Genomic DNA, 26,249 nt, shown 5'->3' on the forward strand with positions numbered 1-26,249 from the left:
CCGGTTATACCGGAGCAGCTCTCGCTCTATGTAATGTAATTTGTGCGTGCATGGCAACGAGACAGGATTCCAATTTCCGTGGGGAGCTCGAAAGAACTTGACGTTTCGAACTTGACTCCCGTCAAGTTTGCATGGCTTCTCATCGTGTCTCGCTACATTGTCACAGCTGAATGGTTGCCCGCCAGGATTGACATTTTTACCGAAGGGGTTCAGGATCCAGTGTTATCACTTACCACGGTTACTTAGAAGTATGGGAAGGCTATCAACAAAAATTTCATACGGAGTATCAAATTTGGAACTAAAAAAACTCAGAATAATTTGGACAAAAAACTCAAAATAGTTCGGGGCCTTTTTACGTTTCTGGTATTCTTGGAAGATTAGATTCGCAAACCTTGCTTCCATCTAATTTAAACAAAAAGAGACTCCTACCAAACACACAAAGCACACACGGGTGGTTTACCACAGACTGAAGCGCTCTAGCCAAGTAAAACGCACCGTTTTCAACAGAACAGGCTCAAGTGCTCTTTGCCCACGGAAATAACAAGGCACCCAACATCTGCAGCACAATAGATTTTGAAACTGTCTACAGACGAGGAACCCCAGTGCAAGACAGAACGACCACCAATCTCATCTGTAACATTACATTACAGGACACACCGGACACTCTAAGAACAGGCATGGATAACAAAATGTTAGCATCCCAACTCCGATCATACGACAGCGTCGGTACTGGGCTTACTTTCTTCGACTGTGTGGTTCTCTAGAGAGGACGCCTGTGGTTCTGGCGAAGCAGCCTGTGGTTCCTGCTGCTGTGGCTGCTGTTCTGCGCTTGTGCCGGGTTCAGGGTGGAAGTTGATTGGGAACTTGGTGACGCGGGGCTTGTCAGCCAAAATGTTCCTCTGCACCCGGTCAAGTAGCAGCTTTGCTGGAGGCTCTTCTCTCAGCTGCTCATCGTCGTAATCGTTGTTAACATAGTAACCCACTCTCATGAACTCTTGTCCCACGTAGGAGCATGTCAATAGCAGCACTGTGACGCCAATGATGTCTTCTTCACGGATTTTTGAAGGGTCTGGTGGGTCAGCCTGAAATGAAAATGGAACATCAGTTCCCTGATGGATATTTAGTGTTCTGAGCTATGAGGCTTAGGTAACAAACAATATTAGAATGAAGACTTGAAACTGTGTAAGAAGTTCAGGTACTGTCCATCATGGAGATATTGGTCTTTGACTGATTAACACAACGCATCTACTTTACCTGGAGTACGAAACGGTAGGTCCCAACATTGACAGGTCCAACAAGTACACTCTCAAGCTGCTGATCATAGGTTTCATCTTCAGCTGATCCAACATATGTGAGTTTCCACTCCAGATCTAAAAAGTCAAACAACAAGCTTCATCTATTTTAGCAAGTCTGGACCCTCAAGAATGTAAATATGTAGATTTAGCACGCGTGAAAAAATTAACTTGCAATGAAAATAGCAATGTCAGTTCCCTTTTTTTGCATAATATCAGTGCATCTGTATATGACCTTGTAGATATTGCATGAAAATTAACACTAGCTGAATTTAGATAATAAATGGCATTGTTTCATGGCATAAAGTAATATCATAAGGGCCTTGGAGACTTGGAGTATATTTGTAGAATTTGCAGGCAGTGTCTACATACAAGCCCCATGGCAGTGTATTCCGCTATGGATCAACATGTATGCTCCTTTGCATCATTGTGAACAAACCACAACTCTATTACAGCAAAGGAAAATATCTCTGAAGTCTGAACTAAAATAGTTTCCCTGATAACGGTCCAAAGCCCAAACCGTTGAATTTTTTAGCAACAGCAGGATCTGAAGAAATATCCTAGTGTCCCCAAAATTCTCTCCACTAGTCAATGAGTAGCGCAGAAGGATAACCAACAAGTAGAACCGTTTTTATCAGAATAATTAGCAATAGTAGAGGGACGCTGACATCTCAAGTCCCAGTCGAGACAAGTCAGAATGGCATACAAGTTTGACTACTTCCATTGGCTAAGCCTCTCAACAAGAGCATGTATGATTTTCGTACTACTGCACTTCTGCTAGGCTGCTTCCAAATTATTTTTGAAGGACCAGTGATTCACACGATTAAGGCCTCAAGGGGGCTAGCACCGGTGAATTGCGTATTCCGCTTACAAATTTACCAATGAACTGCTAAGATGATAGGTTCAGTCCCACCTGCATCAGGATGGAACTGAAAGACAGGATATCCAAAATAAGCCCAGACAATAAAGAGGGGCATAATCAAACCGATTGTGCATTGTTGAGCTTCTTGCCTAACGTAGCAAGTGTAGGAGTCATTTTGCTTTCGCAGCCTCTAGAAATACTATCTGATTATGTAAAACAGAAAAGAACATGGATGTCCACTCTGGTGTAATTTCAGAAGAAGAAAAAACAGCCCAAGCAATATAGCTTATGTCTGTCCTTGTACAACAAGAGACCAACAGGTTAGGTTTTGCTCCACCAAATCCTCTCTAAGTCGGTCCATTCGGTCATGAATCGACATCGAACTACATGTAGAACAATAAATCAATTAATCAGGTTCGTTGTTTATCTCTGCATCCAAGACATGACCAGATAACAGAGCATTCCTCCACTAAAATCACACACTGCTTAATCAGATAAATGGTCACGGTGTATGTATTACAATCCAAACAACAACAAGTGCACGAGATATTCCGGCGGTCGATTCCTACGCCTCCACCAATATCAATCGCAGCCTCTAGAGGCCGGCGGCAGAACCGAGCGATACGAAACGGCACCTGACGACCGCAACAAAACCGAAACCCTAGCACGCCGCCACGCACATAGCAAGCAAAGCAAATCGATGGAAAAGGGGGAAGGGAGGGGAAAGCCGGCCGTCGGGGGAGGGGCGTACCGTCGTCGAGGGGGACGAGGCACTCGTAGGAGATCTCGAACCGGAAGGGGTTGAGGAAGGCGGTGGGGTTGTCCAGCACCGCCACGTTCGTTATGTTCACCGCGCTCATCGCCGCTGCCGCCGCCTCCCACTGCCCGCGCCGCGCAAAGGGAGACGCCCGCAGCGGTCAGAGATTTTCCGGATTCAGGGGTGGAGGAGTGGCCGGGCCGAGGAAGAGCGCGCGGCCCTTTTGCAGGCGGTGGGAGGGGCGGGAAGGGGGAATTGGGGTTGGCGGGAGATGGTTTCGAGGTTTGGAGAGGAGCGAGCAGCAAGGCCGGCGACTAGAAGGCCAAAATGTGGTTCTAGGTCTAGCCTGCAGCCTGCTACTGCCTGGAGACCAAAACGCAAAGCAGAGCTCTCTGAATCCTAGCGAAGATTTTACGTGTAGTGTTTGCTAGAAGGAGAGTAAACCGCGGGTATTCGTTTTTAGTTCCTCGTGAGATTAGATTTGGTAGCAGCGAAAGAAAGGGCAACGGGCGTTTACGAAGCAGGCGAACTGTGAGTTTTTCCATGCTTGAGGTGGGAGACGGTTTCAACTCGATCCCTAGTCAAAGTTCTCAAAGAAAGGCCCGAGGGAACGAAGATACATGAGCATGGTGATGGTTCGGAAAGAAGGACAACGTACTCTTGTTAAGCAATTTACTCCCCGAATATACAGCAGACATCAATCAGGTCATAACACACATACAATGCTCACTGCTTCAACAAAGCATGATAATAATAAACTAGGAGTAATAATAACACCATGATATTACACAGAAGAGATGAAAGAAATAGCTCGTTGAATCCCCATCGCCGGAAGACATGACATGTAGAGGAGCCAATGCAGGACTGCTCGACTGTAACTTGAGTGATTCCCATACACTGTCCGTTGCATCTCATTTTTTCAGCACACTAACATGATGAAAAAAAAAACACAAAGCAAAACCATTAGCAAGAGGTCTAACGGGACAACATGAAGGCAAAATAACTTGCTGCAACAACAAACGCACAGGTAAAAACGAGATGACGAGATTATATCTTTGTTCAGCAGATGGTCCAAATCCAAGGTAGTTCTTAAAAAGTGGAAGAGGATGTCCACTGGGGTGTTTTACTAAGAAAATGTAAGTTTCTTGGGAAGGAGGTTACTTACTTGTAAAGGTAGGCAGCAATACCAAGTATGACACAGAGCAGGATAATGTCGATGCAGAAGTTGCGGCTGGATCTCATCTGTTAACAAGCCAAGAGGGAAACAGGTAAATATGAGCTCACTGGACTACCGAAGAGCTATTCAAGAAAAGCACGGAGAGAAGATAAATTGTTTTACCTGGAGAATAGTCTGCTTTAGTCTCACGTTAGTATTCTTCAGGTCTGCATTTGCTCTATCCACCTGCATTCATCATTTTACCACAAATTAAGCACTGTTGAGACAACTGCTGGATTAAAGAACAAAAACTAATGTTGCAAGAGAACCAACCTTGTCGTCCATTTCATCCATCAAAGGAACTTGCCTATCCAATTCCTGATGACCACAACAGTTAAGTACAGAGTTTGTAATCAACGTAGAAATAGAAAAGAAGCACATCACAAAACCTCATTCATATCAGATGCCATGTTTTTCAGAGTCGCTAGCCCTTCACCAATAACATCCAAACCTTCATCCTGCAGAATATTATTGCCAAACGAAGGTCTGGTTACATGGAAGTTCCCACATCCAGTGGAAGAAGAAAATGAAATAGAAGAAAATAATTAATTGAGTGAATCAACTTTTTTACCTGTTTCATTCTACGCATCTCATATTCCTGGCGGAACTTATTTGATTCTTCTGTTCCCTTAAAGTACTCATCGTCAAAGTTTCCATCTGTATCATTATGCGGTAAGAGGGGACCAAAAGGTTTAGCTTGTGACCTCAAAAAGGTTTCACAGGCTTATGCCGAAGGTGATAAGGAAACAAAAAAAACATCCATGCTCAAAACTCTTTATGCATGCTCAATTCAAATTTATAATGCCAATAAGTTTCATCAACCTAATGCTAATATAGAAAGCAGAGGTGAGTGCTACAACAATGGAGGAACTTGTGCACTTGGGAAACTGCACCTGACCAATTTTGGCATAGAACAATGTTGGCCTTAAGATGAGGATGCGCTCACATGAGTAAATTTATAAATTGGCGCACGTGCATATGGAATTGCAACCTTAACATTCATGCCCCTTCAAGAATTGGAGAGCTATTTTTTTTTAAACTGATGCGGTAGTTATGAATTGAGCTAATAAGTACAAAATGAAGCTGCTTAGAGTCAATCTGAACATGCGCATATGGGGTAAATGGAACCTGCCTAGATCTTGCCTAGGTGATATAATGAGATGATCACTAACCAGAAGTAGAGTCAAACTTAATGCCTCCACCGGTACGGGACCCAGAGGCTCCTCCCCAAGTTCCATTTTTCTTTGTCGCAGTAGCACTGCCGTCTGGAATTGATTGTATTCTGTCAGGTAAGGCGGTAACAAGATCCGTACGGGTCGCAAGTTCCTCTCTTGTGAGCCCTTTGACCTGTCACAAAAAATAAAAAATAAAAGTCACCAGACTCTTTATTCTCAAATTTTTTACAAAAAAACAGAGCATAAAATTCTAAAATGGCTTCTTCACCCAAAAGAAATATCTAACTGGCATGGTTCTGAGCAACCCAAATTATGCATATCACAAATTGAACCGTGTAGAGGCATAGCTAAGAGAAACCAAAAGTAGAACATAAAACCGGCTACGTCATGCTCAGTTCTCAAATGTAGAAGGGCATCATGATTTCATATTCAAATATGCCGGTGATATGCACAGGAAGTAAATAGTATTAGCATGACAAGTTGAAAGAAAAGGGATGAGCACAGACTAGAGGACAACAGCAGCAACAGATTGAATTGCTTGATATCAATCTAACTTGAAAAACTAGATATGCATTTAAAAATGGCGAGCACCCAAAGATGATAGCGAGACTTGATATGGTCTGCACATAAGCCTAGACATCATCAAATACCAACAAACAAATGAAAGTACATTGCAACCTACAAGACCTTTGATATCTCCTACATATTGTTAGATTGCATCCGTATAACAAACATGCAAACAGTATCCTACCAATCCTATGGAAATCCCTATATGGCTCACAACAGTCCATTAATCGAAATCCCTTTCTCCCCCCCAACAAACTATACCAAACATAGCAGTCCAGCAAATCCTAAATTCCACGAAATGAAGCAGAAATCACCTCACTGCTGTAGAGACTAGCTACAGCTGACCACTAACATTTGACAACCACACATCCTAAGTTTAGGCAGTCGTCTTCCAAGGCAGTAGCTACTAGTAAACGCGGAGAGCGATGGCAGATCCAGTATACGCCGCCACAAAACTCAGAGAGGGGCACAGAGTGTAGGGACCAGCGAACCTTCTTCAGCGCGAGGCGCTGCAGCTTGGGCAGGTCCTCCTCGAGGAGCTTGGCCTTGGTGCGGCGGATCTCGGCGTTCAGCGCGACCACGGCGGCCCGGTTCTTCTCCTGCTTCGCCAACTCCGCTTTCTGCGAGGACCAGCCGCGGAACAACAACAGACGGATCAGATTCAGATCGAAGGGGACCGGAGAGAACCGGAGCCAGTCAAACAACGGGGGAGAGTGGAGGAGGGTGTACCTCGACGCACTGGGAGATTTCGGCGTCGACGGATCCGTAGAGGCGCGCGAAGGGGTCCTCGCCGGCGACGTTGGCGCCGTTGAGCTTGTCGACGTCGTACTTGTCGTACTTCTGGCAGATGGCGTCCACCCGGGTCAGGATGTCGATCACCGTCATCCTCGCGGCCCGATCTGCCCCGTCCCTGGTGGGGCGAGATCAAGAGGGAGGGAGGAAGAGAGGAGGAGGAAGCAACCGCTAGCTGCCTGCTGCCGGCGCGCCGCTGAGCACGAGGAGGAAAGCCGAACAAACTGGACGGGGAAAGGGGGGAGACGAGACCGAGGGAGCCGCGCTGGTCAGATAGTGGGTCCCATCGCACAGCCTGGCCGGTGGCGGCCGGTGGCACCTGCCCTGACAACCGGAGCCCGCTGGCCTGGCCTGGCTGGCTCGGTTCCGGCTGGGCCGACGGATACTCGAGGAATGATTGTAGCCCAGTACGGTTCCCCGCGCGTAGAGGTAGAGCCTGACCCGCTGACCTTGGAGTAAGCCCGTCTGATTCCTGGGCCTGTTGGTTTCCTAGCATGGGCTTGGCCAATCGAAATCTTGGGCCCAAAGCTCTACTAATTTCGTCCCCTCAGAAAAAAAAAAGCTCTACTATTGATGGTCTTACCTCACCTGAGACCCTCGAGGCCATAGCTTGCTGTGAAGCACTGTCACTGGCCAGCGACCTAATTTCTCCGTTTCTAAATACTTGTCGTTGTTTAGCACAAGTTTGCACTAAAACAACGACAAGTATTTAAAAACGGAGGGAGTACATGAGAAATGGATCCATGTGGCTTTGGATTGCACGAATGTGGTGAAGAATTTCAAGACAGGCAACTTGTGCATGTATAGCGTGATGGTGAGGGAGTTTAATTCACGCAAGGAGAGTTTCGACGACATGCTCATCAGCCACCAGAAGAGGGCATGCATCTAACATCAACGCCCATAATCTTTGCAAGGCAGCTTCTACTCTTACTGCCGGTCGACGTTTGTGGCTCCTGGACGCCCCCGATATAGCTTGTATTCCAATAACTGTGTTAAGTTAATAAAGTGGGGTGTTATGCTAACAAATATATACTTCTTCCGATTATAAATTGTTGTCGAAATATTACATGTATCTAAACGCTTTTTAAGAATAGATACATCCACGTTTAAACAAATTTGAGTCAAGAATTTAAAATCAGAGGAGTACTAATTTGAATGAAGAATTTAGAATCAGAGGAGTACTAATTTCGAGTCAGCGCGCCCGATCGACTCGTCCCTGTCATGGCACCCGCGTTGCCCTGTCGGAGCCAAAGAGAGCTGGGTGGAAGAACACAGGACCACCCCAACAGAATTACGGAACCCACCGGTGGGTAGGGCGAAACAGAAAGCAAATCACCCGAAAACATTCGTCGTGTGGCCTCACGGACGTTCATATGATCTGCATGTGCGTGGAATAACACGACCTGGCGAAAGACGCCGAGCGGTTCGGACAACGGAACACCGCGCTGGCAGATCGATGTCAAACCAAAGAGAGAGCCGGTTGACCTACCTGCGCGCATGCAAAGCTACAACCACAAGCGGCTGATCGAGCTGATCGATCGGTTTCCATTCGCGCAAAGCGCAAAGCCAAGCTTTTCTCCACCCGGCAATTCTCCTTTCTTTTCGTATACGAGGAAAAGGGAACCGGCTAGTGTTTGGACAGGGAATCAAAATTCGAGACTTGGGCGCGCAGCCGCAGATGCGCAACGTTTGCTGCTGTTGCTCTTTCTTTTTTTCTTTTTTTCTTTTTTTTCTTTTTGCCTCGTGTTCTATTTTGATCGATGGGATGGGAGGGAGTGCATCATTCCAATTGGCTATGTTTTGCAGGTACTTTGCTCCGAAGGCAAGCAGGCGAAAAAAATAGCAGTAAAAAAGAAGCAAGAGGGATTGACCGCGTGCTTGCCACATGACCAGAGACCGAGTGATGTCCGTGTGAAACCACGGGGGAGAACTCGACTGAGCTCGTTTGGTCAACGCCTCTCACGTCATCATACGGCAGTGTGTGGCTGTGTACGATATGAGTACGACGGCCATTTGATCGAGATGCATTGAACAGTAATACGATGGCGACGTACAGCCCGACCGTCGGGCCCCGCTCGTCAGAAGGCCGCGATCATAAAAGATCTGCCGCAGTCGCGAAGAACCCTGGCGCAGTGCAGTGCAGGCTGCAGCTGAACTGTGCTGCACACATATAAAAGCTGCGGACAGAGTGTGCGTTCTGTTCTGCCATATCATATCCACGGATCGATCCACTACTCTCTGCTTGATTGATTGTTCCGACTTCGTGTCATGTCATCCGTCCCGTGGGTGTGAGCCAGCGAGTGAGACTGACTTGACTCTGTCGGAATTAACAAGCCAGGCGTCGTCCGTCCGTCCGGCCCTTGTCAGCTGAGTACGAGGTTAGCAGTAACAATCTTGCAGCAATGGGGCGCGCGCCGTGCTGCGACAAGGCGAGCGTGAAGCGCGGGCCGTGGTCGCCGGAGGAGGACGAGCAGCTCCGGCGCTACGTCCGCGCCCATGGCATCGGCGGCAACTGGATCGCCCTGCCGCACAAAGCCGGTACTTACTTAGCTAGCCTGATCTATCTACCATCTTCAATTCTGGCCATGGTCTCGTTGATTAATCTAATCACGATTTTTAATCGAATCTCGGCAAGGGCTGAAGCGGTGCGGCAAGAGCTGCCGGCTGCGGTGGCTGAACTACCTGCGGCCGGACATCAGGCACGGCGGGTACACGGCCGAGGAGGACCGGGTCATCTGCTCCCTATACGGGTCAATCGGCAGCCGGTGGTCGATTATCGCGTCCAAGCTCCCCGGCCGCACGGACAACGACGTCAAGAACTACTGGAACACCAAGCTCAAGAAGAAGGCCGTCGCCATGGGGATGCAGCATGCCACCGGAGGATCAGCCTTCTCCGCTCCCCATAGCCAGTGCGCGCTCTCGCCGGCGGCCTCGGGCTCCTCCTCGTCGACCGTCGACACCACAAGCTCCAGCGCCGGCGGGGACATCTTCTTCGCTGCCGCCATGGATCAGCAGCCATGGCCGCCGCAGGGGCTTCTCACACACTTCCACGCGCAGAGCGAGCCCCCGGCGCCCGTGCTGCCGTCGCCGGACACCGTGGCGCTGGATGTCGTCTCTGGCGCCGCTGGCGACTGGGCGCATGGGCCCATGGACAACGTCGACGTGTTCCTGCCCGAGCTCGGTGGCACCGGCGAGCAGTCTTTGCTGTTCCCTTATGGCGAACTGCTGTTCAGTGGACTGCTGCTGCAGGCCGATCAGGACCAGTGCAAGGCTGCCGCTGTCGGCGTTGGTGGCGGCGTGGAGCACTTGTCGGCCTCGACGTGCAGCTACTTCTTCCCCAACAGCAACATGGCTGAGATCACGTATAATTGACCTTTCAAAAAAAAAAGAGATGACGTATAATTGGGCCGATCACGCCGCCCACGCCATGCCGCAGCAGCAGGGGCTCTGCAACACCTTGACATAGGTCGACGTACCGCGAGTCAACTGAATTAATCCACCGGCCGGGATGATTGCTGCGTGAAAAAGATTGCTCGATTGTTGCAGTCCGTTGCGCTGGTCCGGCAGTTCACTCACTCTCTTTTGATCTTTCTTCCTTTCTTTCCCGTTCACATTTTTCTCCCTTTTGAGTGGCTCTTGGCTCTTGCTCGTGTTTGCTGTGTATGTATGTACGTATGAGATGAGAGAAATATGGGTTGATTACAGGTAAACTATGATGTATAGTATAATAGACTTATGATTAATTTCACCGCAAATAAATCATATGCACATTTTTCCTGTGATCAATTCACAGGTCCTGCTCAGCAACGGTACGACCCTAACAACTTGTTTGCCACCCATCGTTTGGGATTAGAATTGTGGAATTCATTTTGAATTCTAGAAACTAACTTGTTTGGTTGGCACCAAATTGACTACATGAATTCAATTTGCAATTTCATGAAATCACAATACAACTAAACTCAATTCCTCTCTACAAGCCATCATTTCTCTGGAATTGTCTCAAACTCTACAAATCCATGTGGTAGACAAACATGATTTTTGAATCCTGAATGCAAATTCAACCAAATGAAATCCTGCCAAAAATTAGATTTCATTTCATTTGGACCAAATGAAATGAAATGAGGGGTGCCAAACGAGCTGCAACTGAAATGTTATTTTTTTTTTAAAAAAAGTTAAAACTAAATGTCGGCCTTCCCACTAACTATAAATAACTGTTCAAGCAGGCCTACGCCGAAGTGACGACGTTACATGGTCATGCAGAGCTGCATGGATTCTGCCTGTCTAGCCAGCTAATTGACCCGTTCGAAGAGCTTGCGTATGTACATGTCGACGTACGCAGAGAACCTTTGCCAGATTCTACCCTCCGTCACGTTGCAAACACTACAGTTCTATGTTAATCTGATCTCATTTGATTTGGTTTTACAAAGTACTACTACCATTAAATCATTGGTCTGCGATTGGAGATCGATCTCATGCATGGTCAAGTGAGCTATGGCGCCATTGTCTACACTAATCATGGCACTTAAGTATGTCTCTTAATCATCTCTTAAAAAAGTGACAGGAGACTTTGATCGAGCTCGCGACAAAAGAATTAGCCGAGTTGACCGTGGCTAAAAGAAGGCATCGTCAGTTTCGAGGAACCTTCCTTGTCACGCTCAAGGGCCAGGCTTTATGTAGGAGTCTTTCAGAAGGATTTTCGATTGTCATGGATGCGTAGTTATCTTACTCCATTATTTATGGGCTTTAATTTGCGGTCACATACATTGTTTACCTCCTTTTTTTTCAGTATACATTGTTTATCCCTGTAGTTTGAGACGACGTACTGTGTACCACCCAGAGTCAAGCTAACAAATGTTAATTCGGCGGTCACGTCGTAGTTTTTTCTTTTCTTTTACGAACTTACTTAATTGTCACGATTTGTCAAAGCAAGTCTAGGCAGAACCATGCGTGATACTCTAACTGGCACCACACATGCCCAGGTCTTTGTTGTGGTCAGCTAGGATACACTGACAAAATCCAGCAGGAACTGTCCAAATTAGAAGCTACGGAAAGCTTTTTTTTTTTTAGGAAAAGCTACGGAAAGCTTAACGCAATCCTTCCGTATGCGATCGGCTAGCTGAAAATTCAGCAACGCGATCAAGGCTTTTCCTCGGTAACTCCAAAGGGCAGAAAGCGAGGGCTGTGAATCTAGCTATACTTTTCCTTCCGTGAATTGCCAAGGAAATTCTTTAACTCGCTCAGGTCGGTGCTACCGTTACGTGACACTTCTGGAAATCAGGAAGCTGTCAAAAATGCCAACTTTTTGCTCAGTTAATTAGTGGAAAACCAGACAAAAGACATAACAATATGCATACAAACACTACGGGCAACACTGACAGGCCTGACTACCAACACACATTCTAAACAGACCATCACGGAAAGGAACCGTCAGAGCCGTCCGCAGGTGTCATCGTCATCACACATCACTTCTCAAGTTGCTGACTCCGACTTCACCACAAACGACCACAAACAAAACCCCACGCCCCAATGGCCAGACAGAGCCCACGCCGGCCTATGCCAAATAGCTAGCCAACACGTCGAGGACAAGGCGACTCCGGTTCTGACGACAAGCATCGATAGGGAGAAAGGCAAGCCTTGCGCTGTAGATCGCCGAACCTCGAACCACCTTCCACGAGGCACTTCGCCGCAAAACCGCAAGAGGCCGCAACGCGTCCACCAGGGCGTCATCGTCATCGGCAACAGCCCCCCAGGCCGGCGACTCCGACTTCACCACAAGTAGACACAGAAGGAAACCCTACAAAGCTACAGCTCCGGCACCATCGCTTCCACAAAGCTCGCTGCAAGGACAAACACAGAAGACCACAAACGGTCGACGCCGAAGACCACGCCAAGAGCCTGCTCCGCTTCTCACCATTGTCGTTGCCACACAAGTCGCAACGCGACCGCAAGCCTCCATCCACGGGTCCCACCAGCCGGCGTCAGCTCCAAAGATGATGCCTCAAACAAGGGGAACGACGCCGAGCGCCGCCATCATCTGGTCCAGAAAACTCTGAACCTGGGGTTTCCCCCGGAGCTCACCTCGGGGATGGTTGGAGAGAAACAACACCATAGCAACGCCTCAAAGAAGGTGATGACGCCCGCGGGCGTCACCTTTGTCGGCTCCGGTCAGCGACCAGAGGCATGGCTTTCGCCCGGCATTGCCTTGCCACCCACCACGCGAAACCGACTGGGCCACCTTCACCTCCATCAGTAGGATCTTCCGAACATATCTGGCAGCCGCAAGGCCACCAACCGCCGAGCAGAGAAGCTCTGCTGCCACACCACCCCACCGTGAGGTTGTGAGAGCCGCCGAAGCTCACTGCCTAGCGCCATCAGGCCACCGAGCTGACGGGCCACAGAGTGCGCCGCACAGCCTGCTGCAGGTCGTCGGGTGCTGCTGGAGGCAGCTCGCCACAGCCATGCCTTGGCCCCGGATTCACGCCGCCAGGAAGGGGGAGACACCGCCGAGGAGCCCCGACCGCCAGCAGCCCGCTCCGCTGCTGTCGAGCCCGCGCCGCCGGTAGCCGCTGCACACCAGCCACGAGAGGGCACCGCAGAGAAGAAAAAACGGCCCCGCCGCCGTCCTCCAACGGCGGCAAGGTGGGGGTAGGGGAGGGGCCTGACGGGGGCGGCAGTGGCTAGCGTTCGCCCGTGTCGCCGAGCGACGCGAGCGACCGGAAAATGCCAACTTTTAATAAGCCATTTTAAGTTCTCAGAAGAAGATAACTGCGTTGGCTTTGATTTTTTCCCTTGCAAGCCGTGCTACATCGATCGATCGACCGGCCTAGTGATCGAACGCAGGAATTAACAAAAGGTCGTCGCGTCGACCTCGCAGCACTACCCTATGCCCTTTGCGCTGTCGGATAAGGAAGCCAGCTTTCCTAGTTCAGACAAAGCGAAAACCGGCCGGGAGGGACTTTTGTTCGAGATCACTCTCAGAAATCTGGTTGCACTGTCGCTGTGTCAGGCTGTCAGCTCGATCGTTAACGATATGGACCATCCGTAACGTTAACAACGGCAATAATGGACGTCGATCTCTCGCAGTCAGCTGCTATTTTTACGAGCTAGCAACACATGCCTTGCTTTAGCGCTATCAGCTTGCGCTTGTCGGTTCCCCGCCATGAATATTCCGTGTGCAAAACCGTGCGTCTTACTAACCGTGACTAGTCCTACTGCTAAATAGTAAAGCTTTGCCTTTTCTCTCACACAGCTATATCTGTGGTCCGTTTTATTCTGACGTGTCCATTTTTTCTGGGGGTTAAAAGTTTGGGGTATTTGGTGCCAGCTCGAAATGTCTGCCAATTTTTCTGGACGTACGCTCGTACAGTACGTACGAATGTCAGTCTCAGTCTTTCAGATAACCATCGCTGGTCGTCAAAGGAATGTCCCACCCAGCTACCACGAAACCAAAGCCCTGAAAGCAACTCCTCCGTACGCGCGCAAGTCCAAAGGCGCATCCGTCACCTAACGTTTTTTTTTTTTTTTGCTGCTAGCACAGACCCAGTCTTCGTCTGGATCATTCGCTTGGAAAAATGCAGGATCGATGCTTGCTACTGATTACTGGAAGACTCCTTTTGCACTCTCCTCTGCTTTACTATCGCTGCCAAGTCGGGGAGCACGAGGCGGATCTAGGCCGTTCACACACCGGCCGCCGGGACTTGGTTCTTTCTGAGACCTCGTCGATGGTCTTCGGCGGCGTCAGCGCGAGGAATGCCGAATGCAGGCATGGCATTGCATAAACCACTTGGTTTTTTCGTGAAGGAATAATCGCACGACGACCGGAGAAGAGAACCGAGCGAGACCGGCCCGGCCGCCCGGCTAGTGCATGCGCGTGTGCGTGGGTCCTCCGGTTGATAGACGGGCCAAGGCCCAGGTCCCCAACGGCCCAGGGGCATATAAAGTGCGAGTTGAAGAGCTATGTGTCTTGTGTGCTAATTCTCAAAAAACAAAGTGTCTTGTGTGCGAGTTCCGTCGTCACTGTTCAGTCATAATAAGGCACAGAGAAAACGAATGTGCAAGACATTGAAGTTCTTTCTGATTTATTTCTGCAGACGAGAACAGATAGCTGCGATCTTCACTTGAGCGAATTAGTTACACGATGATATTCAACATGTGATAGGATTGTCAGATGATATCGAATTACATCTTCATGGTGCACTAGGAAAGGTGAAATACACATTGCAGTTCAGAAAGATGGGCAATAAGATATGCATGATGGTAATTAGTGCGATAAAAAAACCCTATGCAACAACGACTATATAGAGAGCATGACTAGGAAAAACTTAGCTCAACCGATCATTGTCAAGTCTTCTGGGGACAGGATCGCAAAAAAAAGAAGAAAGAGGTCTTCTAGGAACAGAGATAAAAGCCCAAATAACCTTGTCAGAACAAAACAAAAGAAGAGAACATAAAGGAACCTTGCAAAAAAAAACATAAAGGGAAAAGAAATACAAACTGCCAACAGACTTTGGGCTTTGATTCACGGCCTGGGGAGGAAGCTTTAGGCGTGTGTTAGCAGTCCACAACCTATGATCGGGTAGCAGGGAGAGCCACCAGCCACCACCACCAGGTTGTTGGGCCGCCAAGAGGTTTTTCTTTTCTTTTGAAGCTGGGCCGTTAGGAGAGTAATGTCCACTCACTTGCCAGACAATTTTGTACGGTTCTTAGGTCATAAACGGGCCGAGAACAAGAAAATTAACCAGCTCCGTGATCTAATTTAAGGCGATGCTCGTGATAAGCCGGGTACAGTTGGTGTGACAACATCAAAGCAAATCTCAGTCACGGAACCTGCACTCTTTTTTTTTTGGCTAGAACAAAATCTGTTTTTAACGAGTATTTCTTCGAGAATGAAACCTCTACTACCATTAAACTTGACCAAAGCATCAACGGAAATGATTGTTTTAAAAGAAGAAACATAAACGAAAATGCACCGCACAAGTCCAAAACACCATTTACCAGGTCCCCAAACGAAATTAAAAGGTTGCCAAATGCAAGCATAGAAAAAAAATGGAACGTATTCCACCGCTCCAGCTGCAGAACCAAGCTACCACGAATCCATTCCAAAATAGACACTCACGAGTTCACTGGACCAGCTTCATACACCAGCGAGCGACCAAACGGGCTGTTCCGCCCTCGCTTCTCGGAGCCTACCAGGCTCCCATAGACCAGGTCTACCTCCCAAATCCCATTCCGCCCTTCGATATCACCACACCCCACTTTATTCCCCACGCCTCACTCCCCTCCTCCCCCTCTCTCCTCTCTCCCTCTCTCCCACAGCGGAGCCGCCGCAAGCCTCGAGAGAGAAAGTCCAACCCTAGATCCAGCCCGCGTCTCCGGCGATCCGCGGCCATGGCGACGCGCCGGGCCCTCTCGTCCCTGCTCCGATCGGCGTCCCGCGTCCGCGGGGCCTCCCCTTCCCCGCTCCCCCGCGCGGCCCCGCACCGCCCGTCCCCGGCGGGCTACCTCTTCAACCGCGCCGCCGCCTACGCCACCTCCGCGGCGGCGCAGTCCAAGCCCACCACCACGCCGCCCCCCACCTCCGCCGGGAAGACCGGCCCGGGGAAGATCACCGACGAGTTCACCGGCGCCGGCGCCGTCGGCCAGGTGTGCCAGGTCATCGGCGCCGTCGTCGACGTGCGGTTCGATGAGGGCCTCCCGCCCATCCTCACGGCGCTCGAGGTGCTCGACAACAGCATCCGCCTCGTGCTCGAGGTCGCGCAGCACTTGGGAGAGAACGTGGTGCGCACCATCGCCATGGACGGGACCGAGGGGCTCGTCCGCGGCCAGCGCGTCCTCAACACCGGCTCCCCCATCACTGTAATGACACATCTTGCTCCCGCTCCAAGTTTAGGATGGTACATTTCTGCCTGTGATGCCCGTGCCCGATCTGATGAGATGCAGATCTGGGAGTGTTATGTTTGATCTGGGTGTACAAATCCGAGTAGCACCTGTTGATATATACATCTCACTTGTGTTTTATTTACTGATATACTGTTTGCTGTCTTGTATGTGAAGTGCTATAATTTATTTTGTTCACCTAGTTTCAATGCCTGTGGTCATATGTTGGTTTTTGCAGTGTGTTGGTGCGCGCATCAAACATTTGGAGTTTATTGTGATCATAGGTGCACCTTTCTGATATAACTAGGTTTAATTGTTATGCATCGTAGGATTATAGACACGGATTGTTTGATTGAGAACACTGTAACATACAGTCATCTATTTGTCAGGTGTTTGCTTAGTTAATTTTAGAAATTAGGAGGACCCAAAATGCTTCTGGTGGGATTATTTCGCAGTCTGCTGCAGAAGTCTCTTCATGTATATGATTAAATTATTGCTTTTTTGGAAGATGAAACGTAAACACCTATAGCGTTGCTTCATTTTGTTTTGACACAGCTGTTTTTTTCCCTAGGTTCCTGTCGGCAGGGCAACACTTGGACGTATCATTAACGTCATTGGGGAACCGATTGATGAGAGGGGTGACATAAGTGAGTGACATTCTTGATACAAATTTTGTGGACATATTATGGAAGAGCTTGTCTGGTAATGTCTGTATGGTTGGTTTGTTACTGATACATTTCTATCTTGTAGAGACCAACCACTTCCTTCCTATTCATCGTGAGGCCCCCGCTTTTGTTGAGCAAGCCACAGAGCAGCAAATTCTTGTTACTGGAATCAAGGTATAATATTTCATGCCATCACTTAGCATGTGGTGATATTTAATGATTTTTTAATGCATTCTGTTAGCATATCTGCCATACTTCACCTAGCATTAATCTCAGTGTGATTGTTATTTCTGATAGGTTGTGGATTTGCTTGCGCCTTACCAAAGAGGTGGGAAAATTGGGCTTTTCGGTGGTGCAGGAGTCGGTAAAACTGTCCTTATTATGGAGTTGATCAACAATGTTGCCAAGGCCCATGGTTGGTATTATTGGTGGTTTCATTATTGATATTATTTAGCTGCTTGTTATTGTGTACTGATTGTAACTGGCTAACTGCTGATTTGTTTATCTTAGGTGGTTTCTCTGTGTTTGCTGGAGTCGGAGAACGTACCCGTGAAGGCAATGACTTGTACAGAGAAATGATTGAAAGTGGTGTCATTAAGCTTGGTGACAAGCAGGTAATGGTTACAGATTTCTAAATTTCAGCTGTGAAGTTTGTATATGCAATCTATCCTTCCTTACATGACTAATTATGTGGCAGAGTGAAAGCAAATGTGCCCTTGTCTACGGGCAAATGAATGAACCACCGGGTGCTCGTGCTCGTGTTGGATTGACTGGCTTGACTGTTGCTGAACATTTCCGTGACGCTGAAGGACAAGATGTGCTTCTATTTATTGACAACATTTTCCGTTTCACCCAGGTAATTTCTGCAAGACCTTGTACCAACACTTGTGTTTCTGTGATATCGTTTATGGTAAACTTAGTATAATATTACCCCATGTTAATTATTTCTCTTTGAGAACATAAGCATGATGGACAGTCTCAGCATTGTGTGTATTTACTCCTTATGGCAGGCAAACTCTGAGGTGTCTGCTCTTCTTGGACGTATTCCATCTGCTGTGGGATACCAACCAACTCTTGCTACTGATCTTGGAGGACTGCAAGAGCGGATTACGACGACAAAGAAGGGTTCTATTACATCTGTCCAAGCTATTTATGTGCCTGCTGATGACTTGACTGATCCTGCCCCTGCTACCACCTTCGCCCATCTTGATGCTACTACTGTGCTGTCACGTCAGGTTTGTCCATCTGTCATAGTACATTATCATAGTGTTATGTGCATAATTTGCTCAATATGACTGTAATGAGCTACCTGTGCAGATTTCTGAGCTCGGTATTTATCCTGCTGTCGATCCTTTGGACTCTACATCTAGAATGCTTTCTCCCCATGTGCTGGGTGAGGAGCACTACAACACTGCTCGTGGTGTTCAGAAGGTTCTTCAGAATTACAAGAATCTTCAAGATATTATTGCAATTTTGGGCATGGATGAGCTCAGTGAGGATGATAAGTTGACAGTTGCTCGTGCGAGGAAGATTCAGCGGTTCCTGAGCCAGCCTTTCCATGTTGCTGAAGTTTTCACTGGTGCTCCAGGGAAGTATGTGGAGCTTAAGGAGAGTGTCCAAAGTTTCCAGGTAAGAGTTGAACCTAGTTTTCCTGTTTTCATCCGAAAACAATAGTTTTTAGAACAATAGTATCACTACTGTAGAAGTATTTTGCTCTTGAAAATTGAACAGTCATTTCTTGGATGGGAACAATAGTGTGCTTGGCTAATGAGCCTTGTAATATGCAGGGTGTTCTGGATGGGAAGTACGATGACCTTTCTGAGCAGTCATTCTATATGGTGGGAGGCATTGATGAAGTCATTGCCAAGGCTGAGAAAATCGCCAAGGAGAATGCTTGATAATGGAGATAGCTCCATTGTTCAACCCTGTACAAGTTAAATTTTTGAATTTTAAGCAGTTCGTTCGGACGTGCTCACAAGCAGGAGTGCCATCTCTTGTTGAGGGATCCTTGTTTTTGGTTTTTACAACACTTTACTCCTAATAAGCAATTGCAGTGACATTGATTTTGCCTGCACCAAAAGTACTTGGCTTGGAGAAGTTGTGCCCTTTGTAATGCATAGCCAACAGATCATGAATTATGTTGTTTAGTTATGTTTGTCAGAGTTGTCGGTTCCCCTCCTGGTTTTATAGTCCTTTTTAATGCGTTGTGGACGATATGGTTTCTTGCTTTTTGTGATCGCAAAAAATCTTATTTTCTTTCGAATTGTTCTGAACTTGCACCTAGGCTAATTATTGTGACTCGAGAAGGCAATGTTATGAGTGTCCCGTACGTTCTATTTAGATTTAGATCGAGGAATTGATAATAAAACTTAGAAATTAGAATTGTAATATATCTTTCATAGTTTCATATGCATAATAAATTAGAATTGTAACATATCATTCATATGCATAATGAATGTAATTACATTATCAATTTGGAGGTACCGTATACTTAGTAAGTTGGTATGCATAATTAAATGGAAATGTATTAGGTGAGAAACTCTATTCCGTATAAATCAACTGTACAAATTAGATCTTAAATAAATGGATCGGGATAAAAGATAAACCTTGAATCACATAAAACACACTTTCTGAAGGAAAAAACATTGCGAAGCTCACCACGTTGGGGTTTTCAAAAAATTTGTTCAAGTGGTCAGTGTTTACAACTTCATCTTATCCGTTTGTCTCAAGTCTTATTATGGATGGGATTAATTTTTTTAATTTTTCATTGAATAAAGATTCTCACCTGATTTGTTCCTTAATTAAATTGCATTTTATGATATTAAATACTTTTGAGAAAGACAATCAATTTTTTTTGCGGGTGGGGATAATCAATTATTATATTTTTGATAAATATTACTATGATATACAATATATTTTAAATTATTGCAATATTTCATCGGGTGCATATATAAAAGTATAAACCTTTCAATGTATTTTATAAATAATAAAATAGTATTCAAAATACTACATGAGCATGTATTTATTTACTACATATAAAAAATAAAAAATACATGAATAATAGTACCAAAGATTAAATATGCAACTTCAACATGAACTACATAAAAATCATGTATAAAAATTTCTATTATTATCGTGTTTCCACTACTATCAAACACAATTGAGTTTGAACTTGAATGTTTACACATATAAAAACATCACTTTTCTAACATATGTATTTTTTTTTAGAATTTTTTTATGGAGTTTAGACGGGTTGCATCATAGAGGTGGTTTTCAACGGATATGTCGTCATAATAAATACATGAATAAATATGATAATCTATTTATAGAAGTGATTTATAATTTTTCCAACAATTACTATTAAATCAATGATAAACTCAATAGAATAGAGATAATCACACGAAAAAATCTACGTCTCTCACGTGTCCAATGTTGTCGTAAGGGACAGCGTGCTTTGAGATTCGTGCTAGTGAGATCGTCCGATCAGCTATTGAAGTATTATACTCCTTCCGACCATATTACTTCGAGATAACTGAGATAACTCAAACGCAGCTTCCTGTCTCCACCGTCCAATTCGAAATGAAAGGCCTTCTTTAAGGACAGACTGCTCTTCCATGCGAGGGGCTTCACGGTTCTTCGTCTCGTCGATCATCTTCCTCCTCCGGTCCGGTCCCACTCCCTGCCCCCGAAATTCCGAGGGAAGGCAAAACGCAAACACTAACCCCCGTGTCCCGAAATCGCCTCCCTCCCCATTTCAAACCAATCCGGGCCTCTCTCCCATTCCGCCTATCGCGCCGCCTCCGCCGGCGAAATCCCCGCCACCGCCACCGTCGCGCGTCCCCGCCCCGCGCTCTCCGCCTCGCCAAGTCGCCGCACACACACTGGTGAGTGAACTCGCGTCGAGCGGAAGGGGAAGCCGGAGCCGCAGCAGGCCTTGCCGCGGCTTCTACCACCAAATCCAGCCGAACCCTAATTCCCCTCGATTTTGGTCTCCTTTTCAGGCTGCGGTGCCTTCGCCGGGATGAACGGCCACCATTCGAAGGACCCGCTCCTTCAGATGGAGACGCCCTGCGGTGCCCTCATGCGCGAGCTCCAGGTGCGCGATCCTCCTCGCTGCCTGCGATGGATACGGTTTTGATGATGCGATTCGCGGGTGTAATTTCTGGTGTTTGATTGGGCTCAGGTCATCTGGGACGAGGTCGGGGAGAAGGATGCCGAGAGGGACAGGATGCTGCTCGAGCTCGAGCAGGAGTGCCTGGAGGTCTACAGGAGTAAGGTGGACCAGGCCAACCGCTGCCGAGCCCAGCTGCGACAGGCCATCGCTGAAGCTGAAGCCGAGCTCGCCGCTATCTGCTCCGCGATGAGCGAGCCAGCTGTTCACGTCAGGCAGGTTTGTCACTGCTCCAACAGTTAATTTTCAAGTGCCACAATTTTCTGAGAAAAAATTGTACAGTATTAATATGATAAAAATATTGTGCTAATTGTGTACAGTGTAGACTGTGGAAAGGAATTTTGGTTTCTTACAACTCTGTTATCCAGTTGTAATTATGTTATGATGCAAAAGTAAACTATACTGCTAGAAGGAACATGCATTCTGAAATTCGGCTGTATGATCCTCTTGTATTTTTAAGCTCCTTTCAATGGATCGTAATCATATTATGGCTTCACCAATAAAGATCTCCCCGAACCTCAGGAAAATGATAAACATATCTATTGTCTACAAGCAACAAGGTGACTGGCATTTAGTTCCACAACCTAAGGCAGATTAGCTTCGTTGAAAATTTCTGCAACGACTAGGAACACTAGCAGCCATCTGCTTTTGTTACTTCTGTGAATCTTATCACAAAACCAGAAAAATAAAATATCGATACTCGTGTAGACAGATGTATGCAGGTACGTCGATAGTAAACCTTCTGGCTTCCTTTTGATGGGTTTGAACTTTGAAATAGCTGGGATTCCAACCCAATCCTCGCAGATGAGAACTAACGTTCATTTAATTTTTATCGGGTTCATATCATTACAATTCCATCCAAACAAAGTACCAGTCGTAATTCAGACCAATTTAACTGTAAGATACACCGTCTGAAATATTTTCTAAAAAACAGCTTGACAAATACTACCTCCATTCCATAATTCTTGTCTCAAATTTGCCCAATAATGGATGTATCTATTGCTAAAAAGCGTCTAGATACATGTAATATTTCGACAAGAATTATGGAACGGAGGAAGTAGTATGCAATGAGTTCATTCTGTGTGCATTGTCAATCTAGCTTTTTTTTCAAAGGCTTGAAGCTTCCTGTGGGGATAACGAGTATTTTCCATTATATCTTTTCCTCAGCCTAACCAGAAGGCATGTGGCTTACGTGAGGAGCTGGATGCGATCATCCCATATTTGGAAGTGATGAAGAAGAGAAAGGTTGAAAGATGGAACCAAATTCTCGACGTTGTCGGGAAGATAAAAAAGATATCATCTAACATAAGGCCTGTAGATTTTGTCCCTTTCAAAGTACCTGTGGATCAATCTGATCTGTCCTGCAGAAAGTTAGAAGAGTTAAGACTAGAGCTACAGTCCCTAGAAAAGGAAAAGGTTGTTCACGCATTGTGCCCTTTGTACGTTACTGAATACATTTTCTATTTCTCACATTAGCTGTTTGTTTCTATTATTTTTCGAATTTCTCACAGAGTGAGCGGCTCAAGCAAGTGATGGAATACCTGAGTTCTTTGCATTCTTTATGTGAAGTACTTGGTATTGACTTCAAGCAAACATTATCTGATGTACACCCCAGTCTGGATGAAGACGAAGTACCTAGGAACATAAGCAACACCACAATACAGAAGCTGGCGTTGACAATAAAGAGGCTACGTGAATTAAAAATCGAAAGAATGCAGAAGGTTACCATCTTACAGTTCCAATCTAGAAATTTCATTGTGCAACTGCTTCCAGCTATTAACTCTGTTAGCTCTGGCAGCTGCAAGATCTCTCGTCTACAATGCTAGAACTATGGAATCTTATGGATACACCAATAGAAGAGCAGCAAGCCTTCCGAAATATAACGTGCAATATTGCTGCTACCGAACCTGAAATAACAGAGGCCAACATACTTTCCATTGACTTCCTGAATTATGTGAGCCGATGAGTTGTTTGCAGAAAATTATCTAGCTATATATGTTCGTAGACTTCGTGGAGATGATATGCTTTGATGCAGGTGGAAGCTGAGGTGTTGAGGCTGGAACATCTGAAAGCAAGCAGAATGAAGGAGTTGGTTCTTAAGAAGCAAACGGAGCTAGAAGAACATCGTCGACGGGCACATTTAGTTGGCGAAGAACTTTGTGTAACTCAGTTTAGTATTGAGGCCATTGAAGCAGGTATATTATGGTGAAGAGGGTGAAATAATATATTTTTTCCTGTAAATTTCTTTGCTGCAAAATTCAGGGACAAATGAATGCGTTAGCTATTTCATTACAGGTGCTATTGACCCCTCACTTTTGCTTGAACAAATTGAGGCGTACATCGCAACAGTTAAAGAAGATGCTTTTAGCAGGAAGGATATTCTTGAGCGAGTTGAAAGGTGGCTAAATGCGTGTCAGGAGGAAGCTTGGTTAGAGGACTACAACAAAGTATGGTTGCGCGTATGATGACTTAACCAAGCTTATTTGACAAAGTTTCTACATCAACTGCTGCTAATTGTCTATTTGCATTTTATGTTAGGATGATAACCGATATAATGCTGGAAGGGGCGCACATATTATGCTTAAGAGAGCTGAAAAAGCCCGTGTTCTGGTTAACAAGATACAAGGTGAAGCACTGTACACTTCTCTGCTTGTTGTTCTGGAATTGCTGCGGCTGATCTGCTTTGTTGTATAAACTAGGAATTGTAGACGTTCTGACAAACAAAGTCATAGCTTGGGAGAAAGAAAGGAGTACTGAATTCACTTATGATGGTGTATGTCTCTGTATTTGTGCTGTCATACTTGTCCATGTACACATTACTTGTTCCTATATTGTCAAAAGTTAATGCCGTGCAACCTTTGCAGGTTCGACTTTTGTCAATGCTTGAAGAATATATGGCAGTTCGTGAAGAGAAGGAGCACGCAAAGAAGAGGCAAAGGGTATTGATATTCTGCTAATTTTTTATTTTTTTGCACTTTCCTGCTGTTTATATAGCTTCATCTGTGGATGATATCTGATGAGTAAGTAATTGCAGGATCAGAAGAAACTTCAGGACCAATTCAAAGCTGAGCAGGAGACGCTTTATGGATCAAAGCCAAGCCCTTCAAAGACTAACAGCGCGAAGAAGAAGGTTACCACAAACTCAACAGGTAGTGCAAACCGCAGGCTGTCTCTTGGTGGAACTCCAATACAACCTCCGAAATCAGTTCGTGCAACCAAGAAAACTGAAGACACCAGTACTCCGTCCCCTGGCAAGTTTCACTTAACTATAGCTCATGCTATTCTTCTAAATTTGACATTGTAACTAACACCATCTCTGATGAAAAAGAAAACAGTTACAGGTAGTAGAGGTTTAGACGTTGCCAGTCTTCCAATCAAGAAGTTGTCTTTCAAAGCAAGTACTCTTGGTGAGACTGAAACACCTCGGAAACCATTTGCTCAGATCACACTAGGGAATAGTATCCCATCGACTCCCATGCGTCCTATCTCCAATGGCAACGAAGACAAGAACCGGACCCCCAAGACATTGGTAGCACTAACTCCCCAGACGCCGATGATAGTGAGCGCTCCTATGCAAATGGCAACGACGCCTGCTATAACTACCACAAGAGATGTTCATGTCTGTCTCGACTATGACAAACCGGAGCTGACTTTGCTTGAGGACATGGAGTACTCGGTTGAGGAGAGGCGTCTTGCTTTCTATCTAGCCGCACAAGCTGCTTGACCGACAACTGATGCCAGGAGTAGCTGAAAGTCTGAAACCTGGCTGGCCTTGCCAAGGTTGGCACGAGCCCTGCCTTTTTTCAGTTTGAATCAGAGACATAGTTTATGTTTCCATTAGTTTGTGAAGGAATTGCATCGTTGCCTTCTGATGTGAAGGTTGACATGAAAATTAATACTAGTATTTGCTGAACCTTCTTCCCCAGATCGACCAATGAACTAAACCATATATCCACGCTGCGTGCGACACAAACCTTCACTAGTCAAATGTATTATTGCTAGCAGCAGTAGTTTTCTCGTCAAAACTATTGAAGCAACTTGTTGCCTGATTGCCAGGTGCACGCAGAAACCAGTAACCACCAAAGGTTGACCTATCCTGCATTTGTAGATTATGAATCACTATTGGTCAACCATTTCACCCCCAAAACGCATTTCTTCTCCAAAACACGGTGCCAATCGCGTCAAGTCACCAGCGTTGAAAAGTACCAGGTTCCCAGTCAGTGAGGACACCTGCTGGCTACACGAACCACGGTACCACGTGTGCAAAATCTTCGTGCTGTTTCCCTGGCCAGACGGCACCTATACATTTACCAAACTCCAAGGAGAGCATCTCCACTCGTCTCCCTCATAAATCGTCCGGCGCATGGCTATATGGGGGCGTAGGCACAAGCAATTCGTTCGGGGTGGAGCGGGCACCCAGCCGCACCCCCCAAACATCGCCCCCCCCCTCTCAAATTTGGTTTGTCTCGCCGACAGCGGTGGCCTGCACTGTTTTTCAGCTTCAGCCGGCGCCCCCACTAGCCTCCTTGTGAGTAGGGAGTGGCCTGGTGCCGCCGGCTAAATTTTTGAATTTAGCGGAGTGCGTTGGGTGGGTTTTCAGCGCCGATGCTCCTATTTGACGTTTTTTAGGGAGGGGGGGGGGGGGGGGGAGGGGGGGGGGGAGGGGGCTGGAGATGCTCTAATGCTGTTGGTTGATCTTAGCATGTCGTGAGACTGGTCTCTATGACTGTCAGTGTAGTTCAGAAAGTTTTGAGTAGAGGCCAAGAAGGGACAGCCACAGGTAGCATATGCGTGTCAATGGCTCGGTCCATGAAAAGAGAGAAAAAAAGAACAGGAAGAAATGGCGTAGCGTCGACATCTGTTTTCGGCTTTTTGT

General features: G+C 46.5%; 5 protein-coding genes across 7 annotated transcripts; 3 read left to right on the forward strand and 2 right to left on the reverse strand.

Annotated features, from left to right (window-relative positions):
- Positions 1-477: 477 nt before the first annotated feature.
- On the reverse strand, positions 478-3,350 carry LOC100834908 (probable histone chaperone ASF1A). Its single transcript, XM_003567891.4, has 3 exons — positions 2,906-3,350; positions 1,255-1,370; positions 478-1,082 (listed from the first exon to the last, which is right to left on the reverse strand). The coding sequence occupies exons 1-3, from the start codon at positions 3,012-3,014 to the stop codon at positions 711-713; spliced, it is 597 nt and encodes a 198-aa protein (XP_003567939.1). The 5' UTR covers positions 3,015-3,350; the 3' UTR covers positions 478-710.
- A 194-nt stretch (positions 3,351-3,544) lies between these two features.
- LOC100835218 (syntaxin-71) lies at positions 3,545-6,754 on the reverse strand. Its single transcript, XM_003567892.4, has 9 exons — positions 6,599-6,754; positions 6,361-6,489; positions 5,300-5,474; positions 4,699-4,784; positions 4,517-4,585; positions 4,401-4,445; positions 4,251-4,313; positions 4,077-4,153; positions 3,545-3,838 (listed from the first exon to the last, which is right to left on the reverse strand). Exons 1-9 carry the CDS (start codon positions 6,752-6,754, stop codon positions 3,823-3,825), a joined length of 816 nt encoding a protein of 271 aa, XP_003567940.1. The 3' UTR covers positions 3,545-3,822.
- Positions 6,755-8,787: 2,033 nt separating this feature from the next.
- On the forward strand, positions 8,788-10,443 carry LOC100844971 (transcription factor RAX1). Its single transcript, XM_003565895.4, has 2 exons — positions 8,788-9,199; positions 9,297-10,443. Exons 1-2 carry the CDS (start codon positions 9,064-9,066, stop codon positions 10,031-10,033), a joined length of 873 nt encoding a protein of 290 aa, XP_003565943.1. The 5' UTR covers positions 8,788-9,063; the 3' UTR covers positions 10,034-10,443.
- Positions 10,444-15,916: 5,473 nt separating this feature from the next.
- Positions 15,917-19,381, forward strand: LOC100835839 (ATP synthase subunit beta, mitochondrial). The gene is made up of 9 exons (XM_003567894.4): positions 15,917-16,516; positions 17,109-17,184; positions 17,288-17,376; positions 17,500-17,617; positions 17,713-17,816; positions 17,900-18,058; positions 18,213-18,437; positions 18,520-18,831; positions 18,990-19,381. Exons 1-9 carry the CDS (start codon positions 16,049-16,051, stop codon positions 19,098-19,100), a joined length of 1,662 nt encoding a protein of 553 aa, XP_003567942.1. The 5' UTR covers positions 15,917-16,048; the 3' UTR covers positions 19,101-19,381.
- A 1,420-nt stretch (positions 19,382-20,801) lies between these two features.
- Positions 20,802-25,328, forward strand: LOC100845279 (65-kDa microtubule-associated protein 3). 3 transcript variants are annotated; one of them, XM_024458364.1, is made up of 13 exons: positions 20,802-21,086; positions 21,204-21,298; positions 21,386-21,592; positions 22,541-22,789; positions 22,885-23,094; positions 23,172-23,327; positions 23,409-23,568; positions 23,669-23,820; positions 23,912-23,999; positions 24,073-24,146; positions 24,238-24,312; positions 24,408-24,624; positions 24,715-25,328. In XM_024458364.1, exons 2-13 carry the CDS (start codon positions 21,224-21,226, stop codon positions 25,095-25,097), a joined length of 2,046 nt encoding a protein of 681 aa, XP_024314132.1. In that variant the 5' UTR covers positions 20,802-21,086; positions 21,204-21,223; the 3' UTR covers positions 25,098-25,328. The 3 variants fall into 3 exon arrangements, with proteins under 3 accessions (XP_024314132.1, XP_010231054.1, XP_024314133.1); XM_010232752.3 differs by having other exon boundaries at positions 20,803-21,086; positions 24,709-25,328; XM_024458365.1 differs by having other exon boundaries at positions 20,803-21,086; positions 24,702-24,852.
- Positions 25,329-26,249: the final 921 nt, after the last annotated feature.

This window comes from Brachypodium distachyon, chromosome 2, assembly GCF_000005505.3.
Source record: "Brachypodium distachyon strain Bd21 chromosome 2, Brachypodium_distachyon_v3.0, whole genome shotgun sequence".
NCBI lineage: Eukaryota > Viridiplantae > Streptophyta > Magnoliopsida > Poales > Poaceae > Brachypodium > Brachypodium distachyon.